Source organism: Nelusetta ayraudi, unplaced genomic scaffold, assembly GCF_046127955.1.
Source record: "Nelusetta ayraudi isolate G7.1 ecotype Tasmania unplaced genomic scaffold, CSIRO-AGI_Nayr_v1 ptg000135l, whole genome shotgun sequence".
Taxonomy (NCBI): domain Eukaryota; kingdom Metazoa; phylum Chordata; class Actinopteri; order Tetraodontiformes; family Monacanthidae; genus Nelusetta; species Nelusetta ayraudi.
Genome location: NW_027466185.1, coordinates 3,370,339 through 3,395,169, shown reverse-complemented (window position 1 = coordinate 3,395,169; position 24,831 = coordinate 3,370,339). Strand labels below are relative to the sequence as shown.

General features: G+C 45.2%; 1 protein-coding gene across 1 annotated transcript; it reads right to left on the bottom strand.

Moving 5' to 3' along the window:
- Positions 1-20,799: 20,799 nt before the first annotated feature.
- cdkn1ba (cyclin dependent kinase inhibitor 1Ba) lies at positions 20,800-23,633 on the bottom strand. Its single transcript, XM_076011271.1, has 3 exons — positions 22,528-23,633; positions 21,947-22,100; positions 20,800-21,427 (listed from the first exon to the last, which is right to left on the bottom strand). Exons 1-2 carry the CDS (start codon positions 22,928-22,930, stop codon positions 21,964-21,966), a joined length of 540 nt encoding a protein of 179 aa, XP_075867386.1. The 5' UTR covers positions 22,931-23,633; the 3' UTR covers positions 20,800-21,427; positions 21,947-21,963.
- Positions 23,634-24,831: the final 1,198 nt, after the last annotated feature.

The window sequence follows — 24,831 nt, the reverse complement described above, 5'->3', positions numbered from 1 at the left end:
TTTGCAAACAATGGCTCCTCCTTTTAGTTGCACTGTCCATTAACCTTTTCAAGTTCAGCTGTGCTGCTAACACAAAAAAATATATATATTTTTCAATCGATGAAAATAAATGAGAAGGTCTAAGTTAAGAAAAAAGAGGGAAAGAACTTTCCCGTTTCACACAACGGGTGAGCAATCAAATGTTGCGCAGGTCAGCAAACATCGCTGCATCTCGACGTCTTCGCCAAAAAAAAAAAAAAAAAACCCACTGAACATGGCAGAACTTCAACTGGCCTACATCCCACCTTCACTCAACTGACCCAAGGACCGACACTGAGTTTTTTGCACTAATCTTACTTGTTTACAACCATGAAAATACAATTATATTTATCATTACCTGTTTTTATACTTCTGGTACACATTGTGTTATATTGTTTTTATCTTTTAAGTGGCACTGTACTGTTTCTCTTGTATGTTCTTGCTGTCATGTGGAGCTGCCTAAAAATGATTTTCGCAGTTATTGTTGGTGACAATGTTGACAGAGACAATAAAGGGTTCAATTCAATACTATTTTGTGTGCCCACGTGCTCATTCATTTCCATTGCGTTCGGACAGTTAGTGTTGAGATAGCGGCGGCTTTTGTCTCCGTCCAAACCAAACCAGGGGGATCCAATCCAGTCATTGGCTTTTTGATGAATAAGGCTGTGAATCCAGAATCTTCCCCTTGAACCCGAGTGACTTTTTGAGGGCGATCAGATTCAACAGCTCCACCATCCTCAAGACTCAGGAAGGGATGTTGGCTAGGAGTGTCCACTGTGACTGTGTTTTTCCATGTTCCTCGGTTCCCCAGTTGTGCCTCCCTGCCTTCCTTGCATGCAGATCTCCCCAAATCATGGAAGGATCCTCAACCCTCGAAGGCTTTCACGTCTTGTGACGTTGCCAACAATTCTGTTGTCCAAGATCATCCAACCAAAAAAAAAAGAAAGAAAAGGAAATTGTGCGTGTCCTTGGCACGGTCGCCACAGTCGCTAGGATAAGTTGGCTGAAAACTTGGCTGCTCCATTCCTCAGTGAGACATTTCTCCTGTTATTATTACTAATCCTTTAAGTAATCCTGATCTCCTTCTGCCTCTGCCCTCCTGCCTGCTGCCCATAATCACCTCTGGTTGCTCTCCAGACCTGCTTCGGCGCAGCGACTACTAAAATAGTTGCCTTTTAAAGTCTCAGAGACATACTATAGCTTTAAATTAATCACAGCACTAGTAAAGTGGAAGAAGGAAGAAGGATCCTCTTCTTCCAAGACTCAGCAGATTCTATCAGATTTACAAGGGAGTGGCTCTCCTGGGCTACCAGTTAATCATTGACCGCCACGGGATCAGTTTCAGGCTCCTATCCGCTGAGCGATACATTTCTTCTGTGAGCCAAGTTTCAGATTGTTTTATTTGCAGATGATACACTGATGTATTCTTCCTCCTCCCTCCTCCTTCCTCTCCCACACGCTGCTTCTTTTTTCAAAGCAGCAAAATGATCGAGCAAATGCGCAAATGGAGAATGGTTTGAAAAATCTCGAGCAAATTTGCAACATTTCATTCAAATCTGCATCCATTTTTTTTATGGTATATTATTTTTTTGTATTCTTGACATACCGAGTTGAATCCAAACCATCATACAATAGATGACAGCATGTTGCTTTTTCATGTGTTCATTTGGTTTGAATTTAGATTTCAACTTTTTTTCTGGAGGTGAGGAATTTTTTCCTTGTTTGAAAAGAAATGTAAAAGTATTTTTTTGGCCACTAGGGAGAAAACAACCAAACTAAGCCTATATGACGATACTAAACCAGAATGTTGAAGTCAGTTTGATGTTATTCCCAAAAAAGGTCAATGAAATGAGCAAGCAGGACAAAAACAACATAAAAGCAAAATTGGCTAAAGGCAAGACACCACTAGAAAAAGGAATTGTAAAGTGACTGGTCCCTGTGTTTATAAACTCCCATGCTTCTGAAAACACAACAGGTCATCGCACCTCCACACTGAAATCCTTAGACTTAGACTTAGACTTACTTCCAATTATCAAGGAAATTTAAGAGAAAAAAGACAGAATCCTCGTCACCAGTTTTTTTGTGTGTGTGGAGGGGAAACATTAAAGCTGCTGAACGGCGTTGTAAAAAAAAAAAAAAACAGCCATCTAGCATGTTTCTTTTTCCATTTCACATGATATGGCAATAAACAATAAACCTCTGGCCACCGCGTCCCGAGTGCATCCCGGAGGTTTTATAACGAGGCGATAATGAGGATTTAATCGCCAGTCGTGGCCGTGTGACAACTCGTAAACCTCAGACCTTGTACCTGCGCGCACAGGTGCGTTCAACCGCCGCTGGCCGGGCTGAGGATTACAGCTGCCGTCGTTTGCTTCAGCCACTGGCGTCGACACCCACAAACGATTCTTTTACGTGGTCAACTGAATGACTAATGTCCCTCCAGGCCAGCCACCTAGACACGCCCTCAATGATGCACTTGGGCGAGACGTGCCTACACTTGCACCTACAAACTCTATACGTACGGCCGCAATTACGCCATCTCGTTGGTTGATGTTATTTCTTTCCTTTTTTTTCCATTTCCCACCCCAGCTAATAAATCACCTCACTCCCGTTCGCTTTTCCATGAGCACGTCCCTTTACAACGCTGCGCCCGTCTTATTGGACGAGCAGGAGGGAAAGTGGCTGGCAGGGATTCCAACAGCGGTGGTTTATCCTCCCGCACAGGCCAGTTGGGTTGGAAAAAGTCTCTCTATCTCTGTCTGGCAACCGCCAAGCCTGCACCTGTGGCTCCGCCCAGCACTTTCGCATGGAAGGCTTTCGGCTACGGCATGGAGCTGCTGGTCGGACCAGTTTGGTGGCCGGAGACGTGAAGCTTGTAATGAGATCTGCGCCTGTCTTGTCATACATTATTTTATTTTCAGATTTTTAAACTCTGAGGGCCAGTTCTACAGAGAATAGAGCGCAGCGGTAAATTGCGGCGTGTTTTGTGGCAACTTTGCGGTCGTAATCTCCGCCACCTTTGCATCGTATCCAGAAATAATAATAATAATAAAACTTTATTATTATTATAATTAGAAAGGATATTTGTGCTAATGATATGCAGATGCAAAAACACCCAGAAATGAGGCACCTGAGGAGTCAGAAGCACCAACTGCTCTCTAGTAAACTCACCACGCGGTAGATCGTCAGACCAGAAGTTGAATTTCCGACTTACTCAGCCTCAAGTTCATCAGTGTACTCACGCCAAGACAGAGACCATCGCACACGTCTCTCCAAACATCCACACAGCCCTGCACACAGCACACACACCCTTCTCTGTCATCCTCATAAAAGGGGTATAAAAGTATAAAGTAAAACATGTTCGCCCCATTCTAGCAGCAACACAATCATTAATAAACGGTGGAACACATAGAAAACTGAACACACGTCAGGAATGTTACAAGATGAATACAAGTGTGGTTGATTTCACGCTGAGAAGGTACAACCGTGCGTATGTGTGCGAATGATATTTTTCTATATACACACACCTCATCATCAGAGAGAGTCGCTCTGATGCCAGAAACACTTTAACAGATTGAAACTGCACCTGGTTTTGGCTGGAGGTGTTTACATTTGTCAAATTACGTGCGGACATGAGCACAAACTGTTTGTGGATCTGCTGCTGTTTCGAATGAGGCATATTTGCATAGAAGGGGGTGTCATTTTGCACGTAATGACTAATTTAGAGACATTCAGCTGAGTCTGGCGCAGCCCTGGCGCAGCCCTGGCGCTACCTGCGCCTTGGCGGTGCTTTTCATGTTTGTGTCCTCTCTGTGGATGGGACGCACTGTGTTTAGTGCTATTTACACAGATTTTCTGGCGCACAGGCCGGGCAATCGCTTTGTGGATCTGCCCCTAAGTTGTTTGACTACTGCTCTTTAAGGCTATGCAACAATGCAATAATAATATGCATACGTCTCCTTCGACAAATGTGTAAGATCCAACATATCAGCAAATAGTTCTAGCAGGAGCTCGTGAACAGAGGGACAAGCTTGAGAATTATTTAGTTTTTTTGTGTTTTTGGTGACCATTGGATCTTTTGAGGTTTGAGGTAAAGAGGCTTCCACCCTCGAGTCTAAGAGGACAAATGAAAATTTTATTAAAAAGTTTATAAGGTCGCTAGAAAAACATAAACATAAATTCTTCACAGGTTTTTGCTTCATTCTTGATTAATTCAGTAAGAGTGTAAAATGTCAAAAGATTTTCTTTTTTTCCAAATAATTATTTCTGAAGAGACTGTTTTGGTCTGGGAACCAGGTATTCTGATCACTCATGCAGTCGTTTGTGGAATATCATCCTCGCTCAGGCCACGCGCTGCCACACGACCTGAAAACTGATAACGCCACACAATCTGGTTGTGGATCGCCCGGTTCTGCATTTTCGAAACTCGATAAGCAGGATTGGCGATGGAATATTTTCCGTGCGTGCCAGCATGCGCCCAGTGGGCCGCGCCCCTGCCGGGATTTTAATGCGAAGGGGAAAAAAAGACAACACGCACATTGTTCCGCTGCTGTCAAAGCAAAACGCGACACTGGCAAATTATCAAGTGATTGATCTGAGTGTAAGTTTTAGCCACAAACAAGCTGTCCAGAGCTGTTTGCCGTGCGTGTGTGTTGTGGTGCGTTTGTTGTAATGTGACAGTAGACACCACAATGTTTTGGTGTGATATAGACCAGCGTTTTTCAAATCGTGGGTCGCAACCGAAAACTGCAGGTCTGTTTTGATTGGGTCGTGGCTTTGTGGGCAGTTTCTCTTTTTTGTTTTAAAGGGATTTGAAAATATAGAATTTGTAGAGAAAATGTTGGCCATTTATTTTGTGGGACACAAACTTCAATTCAATAATTTCAATAATTTATTTAATTGATATGATAGAAAGTGGGCGAGCATTTTTATTGTTGTGGAATAAATTTGGGTCGCAACTTCATGAAAAGAGAAAGAAAATGTGGTCGTGAGACTCCACCACTTGAGAAGCACTGTTTTAGAGAGCAGAATCTTGAATTTATTGCCAAAATGTCTGTATTTAAAAGCCTGCACCGTGTTGTTGTTGGTCGATGTAGCAAATATTCTGGCAATCATGCAGGGTTTTATCACAATCATTATTATCATTATTGTTATTATTATTTCTGCCATCAATACCTCAAATCATAACCTATGAGGCCACCCAAAGACTGAGCCGCTGCCTCCCTTTAGCTCAGGGGTGGGCAAACTTTTTGACTGAGGGGCCAAAAGCAGGAGCAGATGGATGGAGTGTTTTGGTGAACCACCTCGTAGGAGAAAAAAATATATCATGGGATATGTAGAAAACATGAGCCTTAATGACTATTGAAAATGAACAAAGGCGTTAAAACAAAATATCTATCTTTGAAGTCCCTTAAAACACTGAAAAAATAGATGAAATACAGCTGTTTTATGACTTACTTACTATTTATTATAATTTCTTCAAGTTCGATGTGTGAGTAAAAAGCTTTACAGGCCACTTATGGCCCCTAGGCTGTAGCTTGCCCACCCCTGCTATAGCAGCGCGCATGCGTCAAAACCAAAACGTGAAGTGACAATACACCTTATCTGGCAACCACCGTCCCTCACCTGGGATCGCCTTAGATGACGCACATTGAGAAGAGAGGGAGGCCATGCGCCGCTGCTCTGGGTATTAAGATAAAGGTCCGGGGTCCCCGGCGTGGCCGTCAAAACCCAGCAGAGGCAGAAGGTGAGAAGGGAAGAAGCTGGAGTTGATTGGGGTGGGGTGGGTTGGGGGAGTGGGGCGTGGAGGGTTATTTTCCAGCTCTCTTACCGCATCAGGCCCCACTTGATCTCTTGAAGGGGGCCTTAATTTGATTACCAGGACTTTTTTTTTTTTTTCAAATCTCCAAGAAAGTCATGCAGGGAGGAGTTAACCGAGCAGTCGCCCTTTGATCCACCGAGCTTTTGTCCCCCACCAAACAGCAAACAGCCTTCGTCGCCCGTCCAACCCCCCACCCATCCGTCCCTACTCCCCCCGACCCTGGGGAGGTCCGCGCGGCTCCGACCCTTCCGGAGCCAGCAGCACCTGTCTTTGATTTCCGCCCCCCAGAGGACACTGAGGCCAGGAGGGAGAGACAAGGGCAGAAATTACGAGACACGCACTCGGCATTCCTTTCAATTCACGTGCGCCGTCGCCGTGTTCTGTTTTAACAAGGAGAGAATCGAGGGCCCGCCACCCTCCGACCCTCCAACCTCCCCCACCCCTGATACTCATCGCCAGGCCCAGCGGATGAGTTGCAAATTCTCATTGAGGCCAACAGACACAGGTCTGGCAAACGCTTGCATTCTGTATTGTTTTGTTTTTTTGGGGGGGTGTTATTTTTCGGAGCGGATGAAACATTCATACTTGTCCGCTGCTCGTCGGCGCGTCACACAGCAGGTTCCATCTGTTGTTTTTCGCTCTGACTTGCCTCGACCCCGGACATACGGACTCCCCTCGATGTGACCTTGGCTCATACTAAACGTGCCGGGGGATGAATTTTGTCGAATAGCGACAACACAGGGCGCTGCACTACTCGGGAGTGTCGCCTGGTAAAACACAACACTGGGAGAGGCACCTTGTTGGAGCCTTTTTGTGTCAGTAGTACACTTTGGGCAATGAGGAAAGGAGCCCTGCTGACATCACAAAAGGGCAGATTTTTTTCAGGTTCAGGGTTTGAAGCCATGTTAAGTATGTTTACAAATCTCTTTTGTTTTTATATTTAATCTCTGTTGGATTCAGGAAACTCAGATTAAACGCCAGCCTTGCCATGAAATGTATTAGAATGATGAGCTATGTGTCTATGTGTGGCTGAATGTGGCTAATATTCTATTTCTATCTTAGGGAGCCGGACAGTCGTTGTATCCACCACATTTTAGAAAAAGAAACAAACCAAAAAAAAAAACACCCAGCTCGATGTGGTGCTCAAAAATTTCCCCCTTACAATTTTTTTTCATTTGCATGCATGTATTTGCATACATCAACGACATCCGTACTCGCCACTTCCCATGCATGTTGAAGTAGCTCATCTGCATGCGATAGCAGCCTGCCTGTTTGCCTATTTGCACGTTGATCTTTAATAACGTTGACTAGCCAGAAAGGAAAGTCGCCAGGAAGAAAGTCCAAGGAGCTTTAAGGAGTTGTTGTTTTTTTTTTAAGTCTAAATTCTTCTTTTTTGTTGGAATAAATGCATTCATGCTCTCTGATTTATACACCACATGTACATGCCAACCAAACAGATATAGACATTTGTAAAAACAAAATAAAGATCCCTTGCTTTCATGCCCACTCAGTCACAAGCTCGGATTAAGTTTCCCTACTTTGAGAAAACATGTAGTCGGCCTGATAGGATCTACACTTATCCCGCCTCCCATCTACCTTCTCTGCAGCCCACTGACTGCGCTCCTGATGGAGGGGGACAAACAGTTTGACCGCTGACCTCACACCACTCTAATACCTTTGAAGTGGCCTGGCAATGTGCCCAGAGGTGCAGAGCTCTTTTAACAACTCTGGACATTAGAGGAGCAGCGATTAAAAAAAAAAAAAAGAAAAAAGAAAAAGAAAAAAAACACTCCCTCCTTTTATAGATTGACCTAAATGGGAAAATGGCCTCCCTCTGGGCTAATAACACGATGGCTCGGTGATTTAATGAGACCTGTCGAAACGGAGAACCGTCAGTGACTTAAAAGCGTTTGAGGCGCTGCGGGCCCCACCTTAAAACGCTAAAGAAGAAGAAAAAATGGCACATTTTAAGTAATATCTACGGCTAAACTGAGACACAACAATTATACTGAATTCAGGTCTACGTTCTAGAATTGAGGGTCGAAACCAATGACAAATGGTTTTGCTATCAGCAGGTCACGGTATTAAAAAGGGCTGCCTGTCAGCCCATTAGCTCACACACAGAAAGAGACGCGATTGTTCCTTCACGTCGGTTGGCCAGGCCAGCCACTTCTCTTCCTACTTCCCTTTTGAAATTGTTGACTCTTGAGTCAGTGAATGACAAGTGGCAGCGAGAGGTTGCAGCTCCAGGCTAACGTTAGCACAGCCATGAGTCAGCATGTAGCCCACGTAGCGCGATTTCAAGGAAATCAAAGCCATTCGCCCGCAGCACCACAGCATCTTTTTATTTTATCACTTGGTAATGTTGACGAAACAGCGGCGGCCTCCTTCCATACTTTAGTGCAGTACTACTAAATTTAACAGTGACACGATGTTGCAAACAGAACCAGCAAATCCATCAGCAAAGCACCAGTTTTAGCTCCCCGCTAACTCCCGCATTGGATTTTCCAGTTCCATAATCGTTTCACCAAGAGGCACCTCCACAGCATCAAACAATCTATCTCCAATACACAGAAGTCGCTGCGTTTTGCCAGCAGTCATAAATGTCAGTATCATTACTAGTCCTATTCACACTGTTTAACAACGTGGGGAAGTAAAACATAAATGCATCAGCATCTGAACAGCTCCGTCTTATTTCTGAACTGCAGAGAACATTTTTTGTTGTTGTTGCTGCTGCTTCAATTTCTAGTTGCATGACTGCACATTGACGACTTGCCGCTCAGCTTTGCGCTAGTGTGTAGGAGTTGTTTTATCACAGCTTTGCTTCTTTGCGACGTTTCTGAGAGAGATGAAACCGAAAGGCAACGCTGTCATGAAATGAGTCCTTAGAAAACAAAGAAATATGAGCTGAAGGACGCGCCGCGGCACAACATGTTTGTCATCTTGAAGGCCGCACCTCAGGCAAAACTCACTTGGCGGATGTTTCGTAAATGAGACATATGTCTCCAGCCAGTCCAGCACACTCAATCTGATGTCACAAAGGGCACCAAACTTGAGGGTCCGACAAAGTGTCACCTTTTTAGCGGGAAGCTAAAACCGGCCGGTCCTTTCTGCTCCAGAAATTGACTATGTGCATATTGGACCTAAGTTAATAAGTGTTGATCAGCTGCTATAAAATGGTTGCCATTATTTGCATTATTAGCATTATTTGCACGATCCAAACACGAGAAAAACTTTACGCTCGATCGTGGCTGTTGGCTCCAACTTTTGCTTGCAGCCTTCTCTGCAACCGCTCTGAGTTTTACAGCGTGGCTCCAAACGGAGGACCATAAAATGACCATAATTGTTATGTAGATGAGCGCTGAGGTCATGTCCCCAGTCGTATAAATATATCTTTATAAGAGAGAGCATGGTAGCTAATGAGCGGTCATTATGATAGGGGATGTCTCAGATTGCAAGACTGAGTCACATCCTGGGGCTTTTGTGCACACGATCGCATGCACGCACACTACGTGCACACTCACACATACACACACTATCTCCCTCTCCCTCTCCTGAAAGAGCAAACAGGGAGAGGCAAACCGAGAGCCGCTAGCTGAAACTGTACTTCTTTTTTTTTTTTTTTTTTTTTTTCAAAATGAGCCTTAACAGAGAAAGACAAATGGTGGAAGATTTGTCCGGGGAAAACGTTAAAAGGCGGTGACAGAAACGGACCCCATCCACCCAACTCCAGGAATGTCTTGGCTCTTGCACACACGAGCAAGCGACTGAGCTGCACGATGCTTGCACAAGGGGGACCAGCGTGCTTGGCAGTGGCGGCGGCGGCAGCAGCCTCTAATTCTGACACACGAGCTGAGAAACCACAGCGGGACAAAAAAGAAGAAGAAGAAAAAAAAAAGGCGGATTTGGATTTGGACGCTATCAGTGTCGGCTGCCCTATCTCGGCCCTACACTTCTGGAGTGCCTCCGCCTCGGGCGGTAATCATACAATTACACATTTCCCCACAGCCCGATAAAGCCATACGGTCTCCATTATCATTCTCGTCGTGACAACACGCTTCCCAGATTTATGAAAGAGAGCCACGCCCCTCCTCCGAACCAGGGGGAAAAAAAGAAAAGGGGGGGGGGAATATACCCCAAGCTCACGCCGCAGAGTAAACTCTTGACCACATTTTGCACCCCGAGCAGAAACCTACACAGGCAAATGATCATTTTGTTGCCTGCTAGCTAATGATTATGTGTAATTAGCAAAGCCTTCTATTTTGTGGGTGGTGTGTCATAGACGCCAAGCAAAACCGCCAGAATCTGTGGCCACCACCCTTTAAAAGGACCCCTGTCAGACCAAATTCAAGTCTTTATGTGTTATTCTGGGCTTCGGTAGAGCGTTGCACAATTAGTTATCGCAAAAAACACGACAGAAAAAACTATTTTTAGCTCTCAATCCGTTTACAGCCCACAGCAAAAGTGTTACATAATATAAAACGGGACCTTTTAAGGGATAAAAATGTTTTTTGTGATTTGCCATTCCTGTCAATGTCGATGGTTCAAGCGTTTGATTTTTGTTTGTTTGTTTTTGTGTCTTATAAATCTTCCATTATATGAAATCATAAGACACTGTGACAAAATCTATCGTGAGATTTTAACTTCTGATGAAGATGAAAGAACGAAACCTGCGTCAATGCGGTAACCGGTGCGAGAGGATTTTCTTTTTTCGAAAAAGTCTGAAACCAAAGTTAAAATCATCAAAACGGGGGAAAATTGCCCAAATGTGACTGAAGTTGAATGTCACGTCTGAATGACTCACGCGTCTCATCAGTCTGACCCTTTGTACAAGAGGGAGTTGAGAGTAAACACGTGCGGTCACGTGCGTCCCCACGCAAAACTCTGTTACAGTTAATCATCAACCAATACAGCCTCATGACTGCATATTGCGCACTGAAAGCTTCATTATCCTGTCATAAAATAAGGAGACATTCTCATCTGGCTCAGACCCACTTGTCTGCAGGTGAGTCATGTCCACAGCTGGGAGGGTGCTGCTGACCAAACTTACCTTGCTCACTTCTAACCATGTACTAATATAATTATGCAATATGTACTGAAAATACAAACAAAAACAACAAACCGAACAATAAATCAGTGGCATCTTTTGCGAAAGTTAAAGAAATGCTGCTGTTTATTTGGGTGGCTGGAAACCAAAAAGGTAATTTTGACACTTTCCCTGCAGCCTTGCTAATTTAGCCATGCTGCTAAAGTTACAGACTTCCTTATTGGTCTGCTCATGTGGTGAGTGTTTAGCTGAGGCGCTATTTTGCAAGGTTCCTACCCAAATCGGTCGGCTTGTCACGGTCTGTCGAGAAATGCCAATGAGATTTGTTAGCACTGTATCCTGTCGATGCATGTGGCAACCGTAGCATGTTCTCTCAAAACGCCCCCTGGGCTAGCTTTGCACTGTGGTCTCTACCTAAACTTTAAGCCAAAGCCAGTTGGGAATGAAACTGTTCCTTTGATAGATGGTTAAAAACAAAACTTTAAACCTTAAAACAATAACAATAAAAACAAAAAAAAACAAAAACAACCTTTGAGGCCAGATGCCAAATTCTGTTGAAACTGCTGCTAGCTGCTGCTAGCTGCTGCTGTTGACTGCTCATTGTGAGACTTCCTCGAGGTCTAAGGGAAGACACCGTTGTTATTTGCTGCTGGTCTTTCTCTGAATTCTTACCAAAGCTACTTATGGAGCAAAGTAGGGCAGCCTGTACCACAGAGAAAAGCAAGCAATGCAATTATATTGATGTAAAATTTTTTTTTTTTTAAAAACTATAAAAAAAAAATAAAAAAAAAACATCTCACTGCAGCTTGGCTAGCAGCAGTTCCCCTTTCTTTTCTTTGTTGCTAGGAGTTGCTGGGAGCATTTCCTGTTTTTTTGTTGTTGTTTTTCTAATCACTACTAAGGAATTGATCCCACTAGGTGGCGACTTAATGACCATCTGAAAATGGTTAGCTTGGCAAAACGGTGGTGTGGGATTTCATACTTCATACTACTGTCGGATATCTAACAAGGCCATTTGGGTTTGTCTAAGCAGCAGCAGCTTGAAATGACAAATCAGCTTTTAAAACCTGCAACGAGTGGGGGCTTTTTTGGCTTCTCACATGCAAATGTTAGAGTGCACGGGTGTGATGAGCGGCTATACGACAGAGACTCGGACTGAAAAAGTAAAAAAAGTGCCAAATGTCTGTCGCCTTCTTCTTCCTCTCACTCCCACACACACACAAGAAAAGCCCATTTACCAAAAAAAAAAAAAAAAGCACCTCTTTCCAATGCGAGTACACAGCGAAGCTACAACCTGCCCTGTGTCTGAAACTCAATCTCTGTTGTTGCAGTTGATAAAAATTACAGCGGTCCTTCCCTATCCAACCCTCAGCTTCTTCTGGCCAAGAGTGCCGGGAGCAGGAAGAGGAAAAATGGAAACAAGTACATATTTTTGAGATATCCCTGCATTCAAACATACATTTCCAGCACTTTTTTGATCCAAACGAGGATTATTCACAGCAGAGAGATCCTAAATGGCCGGACTTCAGCCCAACCTGAACTTTAAGTCTCTTGCGAGCTGGAGAATTACAGAAAGTCAACCTGCCTTCCTGCGCTGCTTAAATTATTATCCCCAATCCCACCATTACATTTATCAAATGGAAAGCCTGAATGCTGCGAGCTCGTCGTACGAATCTGTGCGGGGCTCCGAGAGGTAACGTGAGACAAAGCACCATTTGTGCTGCCAAACACAGAAACACTTTTCTTCTGTCATTTTTCTGGAACAAAAAGAGATCCTTCGGTCGCATGTTTTAGCCGCGATAGTTTGTGGCATCCACTGGTCCTATACACACACTGAAGAGCCCATATATTTTTGATGTATATCAATACTTATAAAGCTGTATGGATCTGAAGAAAAAAACTTGCTGCTGGGATTTTAGCACCTTGGTCACAGCGATGTCTTCCACATGTTGGCAACAAAAACAAGGGAGCCGGTCGCTTGGTAGAGGACAGCAGGGTTTTTTTTTTCCTCCTCCCCCAACCAATTCACAACTGTGGCTAATAGTTCACAAACGTATTGTTCCACCAGGATCTGGGGTCATGTTATTTTTTGCTCTGAGTCAAAACATTCCCCCGGTGTCAACTGCTGGGCATGCTGGACTTAATGAAAGGGGAAAGGTTAATTTTTTAGAAAAGCTACAAGACTTGGCCAGAAGGTCAGAGCCAAGGCATTAGCCTCTGAAACTCTGCCGGCTCTGCAAGAGGAACGCTTTCATTCTTTGCCAACGTCCTGGTTGATATGAGTAAAAAAAAAACCTTTGGAAGTGGGAAATATCGAAAATAAACTCAACCACAAAGCTTTTGACTTTTTTTGGTTTTCAGTCAGGTGTTGCACTGTGACGATAGGTGCGTGCTAAGATATTTTTGGTTTGTTTTTTCTCTGGCGCCCACATGTCTGACTATGAAACAGAACTTTTAATATGACTTACGCTGCCCACAGGTTTAGTTTCTCACATCCTGTCAAAGGAAAGTATTGCATACGATTGGAAGATAATGAAGAAATATTTAGAAACAAACTCTCAGTGTTCTCACACTTTGACTTGCGAACGTTCACACCATTTGGTGATTAGTCGGCAATGACAGTCATGTCAGAGCATGGTGTGGCCTCGAAGATCTGCAACACAAGTCCGTCCACTATGATGGAAATTTGACGGAAGAAGATTGGGCAGCAACTGAGCGGGAGGGATCAAATCAAATCAAACTTGTGAAGCATATTTTGTGCTTTAATATACAACACAATGTGTGTCACAGAATCAGCGTTAAGATTTAGTGCAAAGCTGTTTTCATCTTTTTTATCACTGGAGAATTACATCAACAATTTGAGATGGACTATGACAAAGATTGCAATTTGGAGTTTGTAATTTTCATTAATATAAGAATGGAACAACAACGACAACAAAAAGAATCCCCAAACCAGGGTGCAGCTGATCAATGTTTGCTAAAGGGGTCACATGAATCGGTGACCTTGAAGAATATTGAACAATATAATGATCCAACCTGATTAAGCGCAGGCCGGTCAATTCTGGTCATTGGAATCGTTGAAGGGAAACCACAGGAACAAACTTGATGACACCAACACCCACCCAACACACACACACACACACACACACACACAAAGCAGCCCTCAAGAAGAAATCAAAGACATGTGATCTACTCGGGGAGGGAGGGAAAGTCACCGTGATGTGTTTGCGTGTTTGTGTGTGCGTATTTGGTTAGCGGTAGTCAACTGTCAACGACCATCGGGGCGATGCGGTGCTCGGGTTATTAAAGACACGCGCAGGGGCCTTTTCTCACAGGCACGGGTCCAGACGGCACAAAAAGAGGGATGACACACACTAGTTGAGGCTGAGCAAGTGTGTATTTGTACGTGTTTGTGTGTGTTTTATCTTTACAACATCTATCCTGGAATGCACAATGTTTGCAATGTTGTGTAGTTGCCTTGTCACTTCACCTCACCAAACCTAATGTGTATTCCTTTGTGGCTGCAGGCCACTGATTGTTTTTTGTTTTGTTGAATGTGTGTGTGGATTCTTATGCTGTGATGTCACAACCCACCGTGTTACTAATCCCTGTCGAGATGCGTTTGTGTGACTACAGATTAAGCCACTATTTGTCCAGCAACGCCTCAAAAACACTCGTGGTCACGGATGATCTCTGAACACTCGACCTCCTCGCCTGCGTCTCTTCTCTCGCCCTCCTCCCTCCGTGGCGATGATGACTAATGTTTGACCCGAGAGCTGACGTGTGGCTACGGGAAGTATCAGTGCTCACGGGTCAGGCCAAGGGCAGCGCCGACCCCTTTGTTGTTCTGCGCGTTCGCCGTTGCGATCAGGCGAGACTGGGTCGAATGTCGAATGTCGCAAGTGCTCCTGCTCCGAGGATGCGGCGCTTTGTGAGGAGCTTGTTTGCACGGTCTTCCAAGTATGAGGATAGTTGTGAGTTTGCGGTTATAAATATTTAGGTTGCGCAAACTTTTTGACTGGTGGGCCACAATGGGTTCTAAAATATGACAGAGGGGCTGGAACAGCAGCAGATGGATGGAGGAATACGTAGAAAAGATGTGCTTTAATGTCTATTGAAAATGAACAAAAGCATCACAACAAAATATGTGTCTTTAAGCCAGACGGTATCTCGCTCTTTATTGCTTTCGCTTACTTCAAACAGAAAAAAATGGATGAAATTCAGCTATTTTTTGACTTACTTACTATCAAGATAAATTCTTCAAGTTCGGCGTGCCGGATTAAAAAGCTTGACAGGGCGCATATGGCCCCCGGCCCATAGTTTGCCCATGCCTGATTTACACTCTCAAAAATACCAAAGCCTTCCTTGATGCTTCGATTTGATGTTTTTGATGCATTTATGGCCATATTGTAAAATATGCATTGCATTTATCTCGGCTACCCATCTGGTCAATACAACTGCTCCGGAATTTAGCCAGTCAGTAACAGTTTGAGACCTCCTATTGGATTGAGGGTAGATGTTAGCAAGTGTCAGGAGTTCGGTGGCTAGCTGTGATGCGCTGTATGGAGTTTACATAAACTCTTACCAAAGCTAACTGAGAGTCAATCATTAACATGTTTACAGAGAAACGTTCCAGTTAAAGATCCAGCTAGCATCCACGCTAATCGCTTCAGCAGCAGCTTGGCTGGCCATCACTTCCTGTATTTACTTCTCGTATACTTCTGTTATTCTATGTCAGTCACTGAAAACCAAAAACATCTACACTATTATGTCCGTGAAGGTTCTCAGTTCTCTAGACCACCGTCGTCTTGAAGGTTAAGTTCAGGTTTTTTGGTATCTCAAAGATGTTTAGCCTCTCATCCGAATACACTGCTTCGGTTCTTAACCTTCAAAATGACTGTGAAGGTTCTCAGTCGTCTCAGTGGACCCGTTCTTGTCATCTCAAAGGAAATTGCAAGATGGCAAAAATTTGCAGAATTGCATCCGCCAACCTCGCAGCTAGCCGCTTCCTGTATCATCCTCCTGGTGCTTCTCAAGGCACCTTGCAAGTTACTTCCTAACTAAAAAAAAGAAGCTGGCCGGTTACAGGACCGCCACTTGCGGTTAAGACAAAAGTTGTCCTGCGATTATTGTGAAATAATCGCAGAAGGTGAAGGGCTTTTTTTTTTTTCTTTCACCAAGACGGTTTTTGAGAATAGAACGGCCTACGCTAACTGGCTAAGCTGCAGCAACGTCCACGCAGACACTTGGGAGTTGGGGCAGGTTTCATTTGCGCGTGTCCTACTGCAGGGTAACAGAAACAACCTGGTACTGAAGCTGCATGAACCACAGAGTAGCCACATCGAAAACCCTAAAAAGCAAAATCCTCCCATTTGGCACATGATGTTGTTAACATCCCGCACTGGATGCGATCTGGATCAAGTCGGGTCGAGATGCAGCCAAGAGGCCCTTCGTACTTCCTCTTCGACTTCTTCCACCTTGTTTCCTTCTCTTTCTCTTGCTTCCTTCTTTTCTTTTCTTTTCTTTTCTTCTCCTCTCTTGTCTTTTCTTTTCTTTTCTATCAGCAGATCCATAAAAAGTAGGGCTACACCGAGACAACTTCTTACCAAACGGGTGGAGTACTTGCATTTTGGCACTCACTGATACCGATGCTGAGTACCTGATTAGGCCATTACACATTGTAGGATTTCTTTGATTTTTTTTTTTTGTTGTTCTCCACAGATGCTCTGTTGAATGACGTTCCTCAGCATGTTTTCCAAGCTTTGGATGACTGTCGCAGGTTTCACTGCAATACAAACACAAATGTAAGATAACTGTCAGATAAATGCATATACAACTGGTGTTGGTGTTGGATCCGCACATATTTTTCGAGTAAATGAGTGCACGAGGAGAGTACTCAACCCTGGTATCAGTACCTATACCGGTATCGGTAACACAGACAAATGAACGAGGACAAGAAGCCGAAGGTGGATGTGGTTTTCGGAAATCAAACCAAATTTTTGTCTTTGTGCACAGATAAACTAAAAGGAAACGTGTCAGAAAAAGAAAAAGAAAAACATCTCCGGTGCTCGCCAAGCTGTGAGCTCACACTTTTCGCGAGCACACCTCCGCCGGGCGTCTATGCACAGCTTCAGCTTCAGCCGGCCGGCCTTTTTACGAGCCATTACTCCTCTCATTATCTGCGGCCGCAATGAATGGCTGACGCTGATATGGAAGGTGCCTCTGCAGGGGCGTGGGGGCGAGGTGTTGGTTAGAGCGAAGAGCGGCACGCTCGGGGTAAACCATTGGGCCCTTGGTGGCGGACGCAAGGCTGGAGATCGTCGAGGTGAAGCAGCTGTGCTGCAGAATGCCCCCCCCTCACCACCACCCTCCTCCTGCCTCCACCACCACCACCACCAAAGTTATAGTGGAATGATGAACGTCATTCTCTCACACACATACACACACATACAACACACACACACGTGTTAGCCATGGTTTTGAGGTCATGTCTGGAACAGATCTTTACAGCGGTGATGTCATATCTGCCTTAAGAAATTCTGTTGAAACACAAAAAAAAAAAAGAAAGGGGGAAAAGCGACTGCTGCTTCTTTTTGAAAATGACTGAATCAACAACATTCTTCTTCTTCTTCTGATAAAACTTCCAGTCGAAGACCCAGTACTGCGGGCGTCATGGTGACCACCCGGACCTAACATTCACTTCCACGTCCAGATCTCAGCCCCTCAGAGAGGAAGAGCTTTCAAATCACACACACTTCTGTACAAAATGCATGACTGTGCAATGCGCACTCGTGCTGAAAACGCACAAAAAGAAAACCCAAAAACATTTGCACTTAAACTTCTTATAAACAAGGTGGCACTACAAAAAATAACTGTCACTTCCAGGATTGCACAGGATGCAAAGCGGTTTGCAATTTGGAGCACAGCCGCTAAAAAGCACAAAGCAAAATTAATTCATGGGGCCTCCCGTTTTAAGGAAAAGTCTAAATTCCATTACTTTTATATAAAAGACAAAGGATTCACAGTGGAACATTTCAAGTAATCTGCAAACACGTGTATTGCAAAGTTAATTTGCATTGATAAAGATCATTTGGATCAAATATCTGCTTTGGGCTCAACTCAAGAGGTATTTTGCACCTATTGCGTTGTGTCTCTGGGAACACCTGAAAACAGAGGGGGACACTGGGGGGCATTTCAGCAATACACGAGGCCTCTTACACATGTCACACCATGAGACAAACACACCTGGGACATAAATGTGTGGCCACCGCATCAGTGTTGAAGAGTTTTCTTGTCAAGTGACACCTGAGTTCCAGCTGATTGCAGCAAGTTCACACAAGCCACAGGGCAACTTCTCTGTTTTCGTGAAAGCCAGAGCCTTTGGTTTTGACAGCTGCAGCACGACGACGATGATAACTCGCTCGTGTGCTCCTCGTAATCCTTGGTTATACCTGCACTACCTCAGGTGTGAAACACGCGACCCTCACCGAACAGGTCACACCTTCAGGTTCAACTGATACTGACTCCGGTGCAGTTAAGTGTGCAAATATGCTCAGAAATTTGCCCTCCTGGCTGTGGTTGGTAGTTGTTGTTCAACCCCACTGAAACAATACCAAAAAAAGGGTTCTATTGCTATTTCCATAAATGGCTGGTTTTTATGCAGTGACTTCCACCTCTGAAAAGAAAGAAATCACACACTTGATTGTGTGACACACAGAAAATGCAGGACCAACAATCAGCCAGCGGACTCAAGTTTTGTGGAAAGCCAAATAATGCTGGTCAGTTGGGGCACGACCGCAGTGTGCTTTCTTCATAATTGAATCACGCATCCACCCCCCCATCTCCACCAATACCACCACCTCCCCAGATTAGTTCTGCTTAAATGTCTAACACTCCATAAAACACCGCGTGATGACCTATTTCCAAAACCAAACTTCATTAAAAAGTAAGTAAGAAATCTGCCAAGCGGATCAAAACAAAGAAAGAACGAAAAAATATCAGCGGTGGTTGGCCAAATTTAGACTCGCAAACTCCCTGCTGGCGTCCACTAAAAGCGGAAAAAATGAAAAATAAAATAAAATATAAATTGAAAAAAAAAGTGCCGGAGTGCACTCTGTAAGCGTTTACACACAAACACATGAAAGCAAAACACTTTCGCACAGAGTGAGATTTTGTAAAAAAACGGCGCACTGTTTGCTCACTCTGCAACATTTCACTCCTACACAGCCATATCAACAGGAAAGAGGCAGCCAATGAAACTAATTGGGTGGTGTGTGTGTGTGTGTGTGTGTGTGTGCGTGTGTGTGTGTGTGTGTGTGTGTGTGTGTGTGTGTGTGTGTGTGTGCGTGCGTGCGTGCGTGCGTGCGTGTGGTTTTTTTTATATATATATATATATGAAAAGAACAGCCTGTGCTGCTCCGGAGCTCCCTCCCACTGTTCCTCTGAGTGGCTGCCGCTAAGTGGCCTGCTTTCTCCCCTCTGCTGTGATTGGAGGAGAGCTACGCCAGTAACCCTGAACTTCTTTTCCCTCCTTTTTTTCTCTCTCTCTCTCTCTCGCTCGCTCCCTCTCCGCCTCGGGACCTACCCTTGTTGTTTTTAAGTTGAGAGAGCAGAGCGGGAGAGAGAGAGAGAGAGAGAGAGAGAGAGAGAGAGGCCGATCGCTGCTTCGCTTGCGCTCTCTCTGCACTCAAGATGGATCCCTCACACCGCGAGTTAATCCAACTGCAAACACGACAGCGACTTGTTGTTGCTGCTGCTACTGCAACAACAGCCTGATAGTGAACAGAGAGAGAGAGAGAGGGAAGTCTGTGTGGGGAGGTTCAAGGGCTGTAGGCAAATTGCTTTGACACAGGCTGCAAAAAGGAACTAATCCTGCAGCCTGTAAACCTTACGATGCGCTGTTTTATTTCTTAAGTTATTAGTGCATATCTGCAATTTCAAATGCTAATTTTTGTTGAAGTAAGCACGAAAACTCTGCTAGTCAAACTGTCTTGTGCTTTCACATCGAAGGAAACACTTGTGCACGGTGCAATCAGACTAGTGAGTGTACACATTTATTACACCATCGTTGGCTTTTAATCATTCACCATCCAGACGAGGGGATTCGAAACAACAGAGTACAAAACACAGCATATAAAATTGATTATTAGGCTCAGTTTTGCAACATTTTATTCATCTTAAGACAATAATGAAAATATATATATGTATATATATTTACAAAAAACTTGCTTCTGGAGGTATACAATGGTATACACTCACAACAACAACAAAAAAGCGAAACATAAATAAGTTAGAATTTTTTTCAGTGTTTTTGAGAAAAAAAAAGCACACAGGTACACTTCAAAAGGGTCACACCAACCAGGGAGGTGTCACTTTTTTTCTGAAACACCCCCCTTTGGGAGAAGGGAAAAAAATAGTGCAATTACATGTTTCACATGAATTCCACACCACAAATCTTTGATTCACATATTTGCATAAATAGTCCCGTTGATTTCTAACATGTTTTATTTATGCTGAACTGGACTACACCACTTGTTAGGAGAAGACGGGAAATGTGACTGTTGGAGGGAGAGAAAAAAATGAATCATATGATTAAAACGTAGATGCTAATTCTAAGGGATATGAGCGATGCACTGTCAGAAAAAGAATTAGAACAAAATTTGGTCGAATATTGCTAGGCAGATTAGCCGCCCTCCCACACCCACCCCCCCTGAGGAGAAGGCACAGACTTTGGCAGAAATGAAACATATAACTAGGAAATGGGAAGATAAGGCAACAATGTTTGCATGTAAACGTTTATCTGACATGGCTATTCCCAGGTAGATGGACCCGACTGAACTTACAGTGTGACCATCAGAGGGCCTTCAAAAACAAGAGACATAGCACTGGTACAAATAAAGAATTTGTTTAAAAAAAAAAAAAAAAAAAAATTTTAAAAGGAGAAGAAGGAGAAGACAAATCCACACAACCCTGACGTTTGAAATCTGCATTCATAAAAAGAAAAAAAGTACAACAAATTTACCTGAATAATGATACAACACCAGTTTGACATAATAAAAGTTCTCTGCTGGAAATTGCACTGCAACTTCCTGAGTCAAATTCACACACACACACACACACACACACACACACACACACACACACACACACACACACGCACACACGAAAATACACTGAACGAAAAAGAAAAAATATGAAAAGCAATAACGTGCTTTCTTCTTTTATGTGCTACATCTGAAACATAGGTAGTAGATGTAAAAAAAAAACAACAAAAAAAAACAATAATAATAAGATGAGCAAAAATCTATTTGCACACTGCTACATTGTCTGCTGCTTTTGAGGCATTATCTTTTTTCTTTCTTTTTTTCCTCTTTTACTTGAAATGAGTGCCAAAACATGATAGTGTACGTATTCAGTGCTTCTGCAGCCTCTCCTTCCTCCCTTCTTTAGCACGGGGCTGCTGCTGCTGCTGTTGTTTTTACACATTTAGTCAGAACGAAGAGAAAGGCTGCAGTTCTCCACCAGCAACAGGTCGCCCCGCTCTGTGAGACATGGAGGGGTGGAAAAAAGAGGAAACAGGCTGTTGAATGGTGCAATAGAGAAAAGGGCTGGAACACGAGGGTCGAACAGTCTTCGAGTGCGTAGGATACGGGCGTTTGCATGCGAAATATTATTTTTCACTTTTTCTTTTCCTTGGTTGATGTGCGTACTGGTATCCTCGTGCAGGAAATAAAACTTGTGCGCAGCTACTGGCTGACTATTACCGAACGAGTAAAGCCTTTATAGCGCCCTACATGACAGCCGAATATCAAACTGCGACGCGATCGAGTCTAATGCGGCGATTCCGAGTGGTTTGAGTGCGCGGCAGCAGAGTTTTAACGCGGCGAGTGTCGTTTCGTGAAGCTGCGTGCAGCTGTTCCGACCCGTGCTCCTCGTAAAACATGCTGGCAACGCGATCAAGCACCCCGAATACAAGAGCACGATGCGGTCGCGTCAAAAGTGGCGTTATTAAGTCACAACGGGGGCCAGTGGAGGTCGGTGTCGCGGCGACGTCTCCTTACCTGGCGCCGTTTTGCTCTCATGGGACCTCCGCGGCCGCCGCGCTCTGCTCCGCGGCTGTGGCCGCCCGAGGCGCCCCGCTGCCCGGCTCTTCTTCGTCGTCGTCCGGCTCGCTGTGCGACCTTTTGCTCGGACCTTCGCCATGGCAACGGTCACCTGTTGGCGGGGGGCAAGGCGAGATGTTTGGTTAAGTTAAGCCGAGGGTGCTTAACTATATGTGTGTATACATATAAAACGATAAATTACTAAAGCAAAAAGCGGACAACCTGACATGGGCGGAGAAAAGGCTAAGCTACGCTCCGTAAACAAGAGAGCGATACGCCTTCGAGCTGTCAGCCCCGTCAACTCTTGACGAGAGGTCAAGTGACTTTCAGCGCGTCTTAAGGAACTTCTCCGGTCCCTCTCCTCCTCCTCACCCCCCGGACCCGAGCTGCTGGTACCCTGAGGTTGAACTCCCCAACACACTGTGAACTGCTGATCCACGCCCTTTGCACTGCGGTGCAGCTCGAGCCCCCCAAGCCCACCTAGTCCCCCCTTTACATCCCTAAGGACCACTGCACACACACGCGCGCGCGAAAATCACCTGAATTCCCCGACCGTCTCTTCCTGGAGCCGTCCCTCTCCGGCTGTCGAGCCTCCTCCTCGGCACCCGAGGCTCGGCTGTCCTCCCCGGACGAGTCCGCATCCCGCTGCCGGGCTCCGGGGCTTCCGTGGGGCGGTCTGCGGTAAAAGTCCGGCGCGTTGTCGTCCTCCTCCCACTCGTAATTGCGCGGCGTGAGCGGCCTCTCGTCGACCGGGTCGAAATTGTATTCCTCGCGAAATTCCCGCACGCTCTCCTGGATCGACTCGTTCAAATAGCGACGCACCTCCGACCGGTCAGGTAAGCCGAAGAGCGCCCTGCGGACCGGAGCCCTGGCGGCGTCCGGCTGCCGCGCATCGACCCTCTCCAACGTCGGGCTCGCATTGGAAAGGCCGACATCTGACATTTTGGACGAGCGAGTGACAATCCAGGGAGAGGGGGGTGGCGGTGGTGCTGGTGGTGTTGATGGCGAGCGAAGGGTGAGGGGTCGGGATGATTGAGGGGAGAGAAGAAGAAGAAAAAAATCGCTCACTCGCCAAAGAGCCGCAACCTTCCAAGGGAACTCGTATTTCCTCACGTAGTATTCCGCTTTTTAAAATGCAAAGTCACTGGAACGGCGCGTATCCTCCAAAAGAAAAAATGCGTACGCGGCGAGAGAAATGGAGGAGAAAAGGGGGGAAAGGGAGAGAGAGAGAGAGAGAGAGAGAGAGAGAGAGAGAGAGAGAGAGAGAGAGAGAGAGAGAGAAGGAAAAGCCGAGACTCCAAAAACGAGCGCAGGAGGTAGTTTAATTTTCCTTCCCCTCCCCAAAAACAGACTGCTACTCCTGTCAGGTCCGTAGTAAAGGGAGCTGCTGACGAAAACAACAAGTCAAGTCATAACAGCCAACATGGCGTTAGACGGAGCTGCGAGTGAGGAACAAAAGTTGACATCAAAGGACTATTTAAAACAGGGACGCGATTCATTGGTCTGCTGAGGGACCGCCCACCGCGCGCGGAGCGGCGGAGAGAAGGCAACAACAACACGGCTCACGATTGGATTAACTTTCACACATGAACGTGGCCTAATTATTCTCTGCGACTTGTTAAATAAATATTTTATTTAAAGGGGGGGAAATGTTTCACCGTGCACCGTCCGCCACACTCGCACACAGAGAAACCACGGGAAGTCTCGACTCACTCACTCGTCACCGTCCCCCACCCTATCTCAAAGTTTTCGCGTGCGTGCAGAATCGCCTCTTCGTGACGTCACAAAGGGAACGAACACGGCCACACCCTCAAAAAACACACGGGAGGCGACGGCTTCAGCATTCTTTTATTTTTTGCAGGGGGGGGGCTGTCAACAGAGAGCTAAATCAGCCATTACTGGAAACCTAGAGGTTTTCTTGTGTTGATTGCAAATATCTGTTTTGTTTCTTAAAAAAAGAAAAGAAAAGAAGAAAGGGCTTGGAAACTTACCTGCACACACTCAGGTACCTGAGATATCACTCGATCTCACTGCTCATGCAGTGTAAAATGAGCCGTATTGAAGGTCTGCCTCCCTGCAGGCTGCTCAATCACACAGGGAATCAGTGTGAATGCTGACAGATATCACCCACACATTGCCAGTTAAAAGGCTTCAAAGCCAAAGCAACTTTGATTGAATCAATGCAAGCCAGTTCACACGTAGCCACACGGTTACTGTGCGACAGGAGTGCGTGTTTGTGCGTGTAGAGGACAACGACGACGACGACAGCCGCAAGTGGCTCCTCCTCCCTCCGATTACGATGACATCATCCCTGGCGTAGAGAGTCTTCCGTCATGGTTGGCACAGTGCCTATCTCTGTCAGACTTCACCGCCGGTGCCACAGGGGCGGTTTATGTGCTTCACTGCTTCTAATTGCTTGTGTTGTGCTCATGAACATGGTGGCGGAGGAAACAGAAAGTGGTGCAAAAGGGACATCGGAGCTCGCCTAAAAACCCTCCCTCCCCTCGCACGCACACTGGAGAACGAGTCGGTGTCGATGTGTAGGTTATTGAATTTGCTGCCTGCACAGCGCAGAGACGCTCAGGGATCCTGCAGCCATAGAGCGAAGCGCATCTGCAGCTGGAAGGCGCTCATTGTGCACATTTGTTAGCCATGTCCCAAGCTCAACTCTGCAGCCGAGCCTCACTCTGCATTCCTCTGCGGCGGTTGCCAGTAAAAAAAAAAAAAAAAAAAAAAAAAAAAAAAAATCTCTGGGCCGGCCTCGGAGGCCATGCTGTTTCAATTAATCCATGGAAAAAAAAAAAAAGGAGTCAAACATCTCGTGATGCATACAGCGAGGCCAT

Coding starts and splice junctions, on each gene's coding strand:
- cdkn1ba (XM_076011271.1), bottom strand. CDS start 22,930: ATGTCAGATGTCGGCCTTTCCAATGCGAGCCCGACGTTGGAGAGGGTC. Junction 22,101..22,527: donor GAGACGGTCGGGGAATTCAG/GTGATTTTCGCG, acceptor CCCCGCCAACAG/GTGACCGTTGCCATGGCGAA.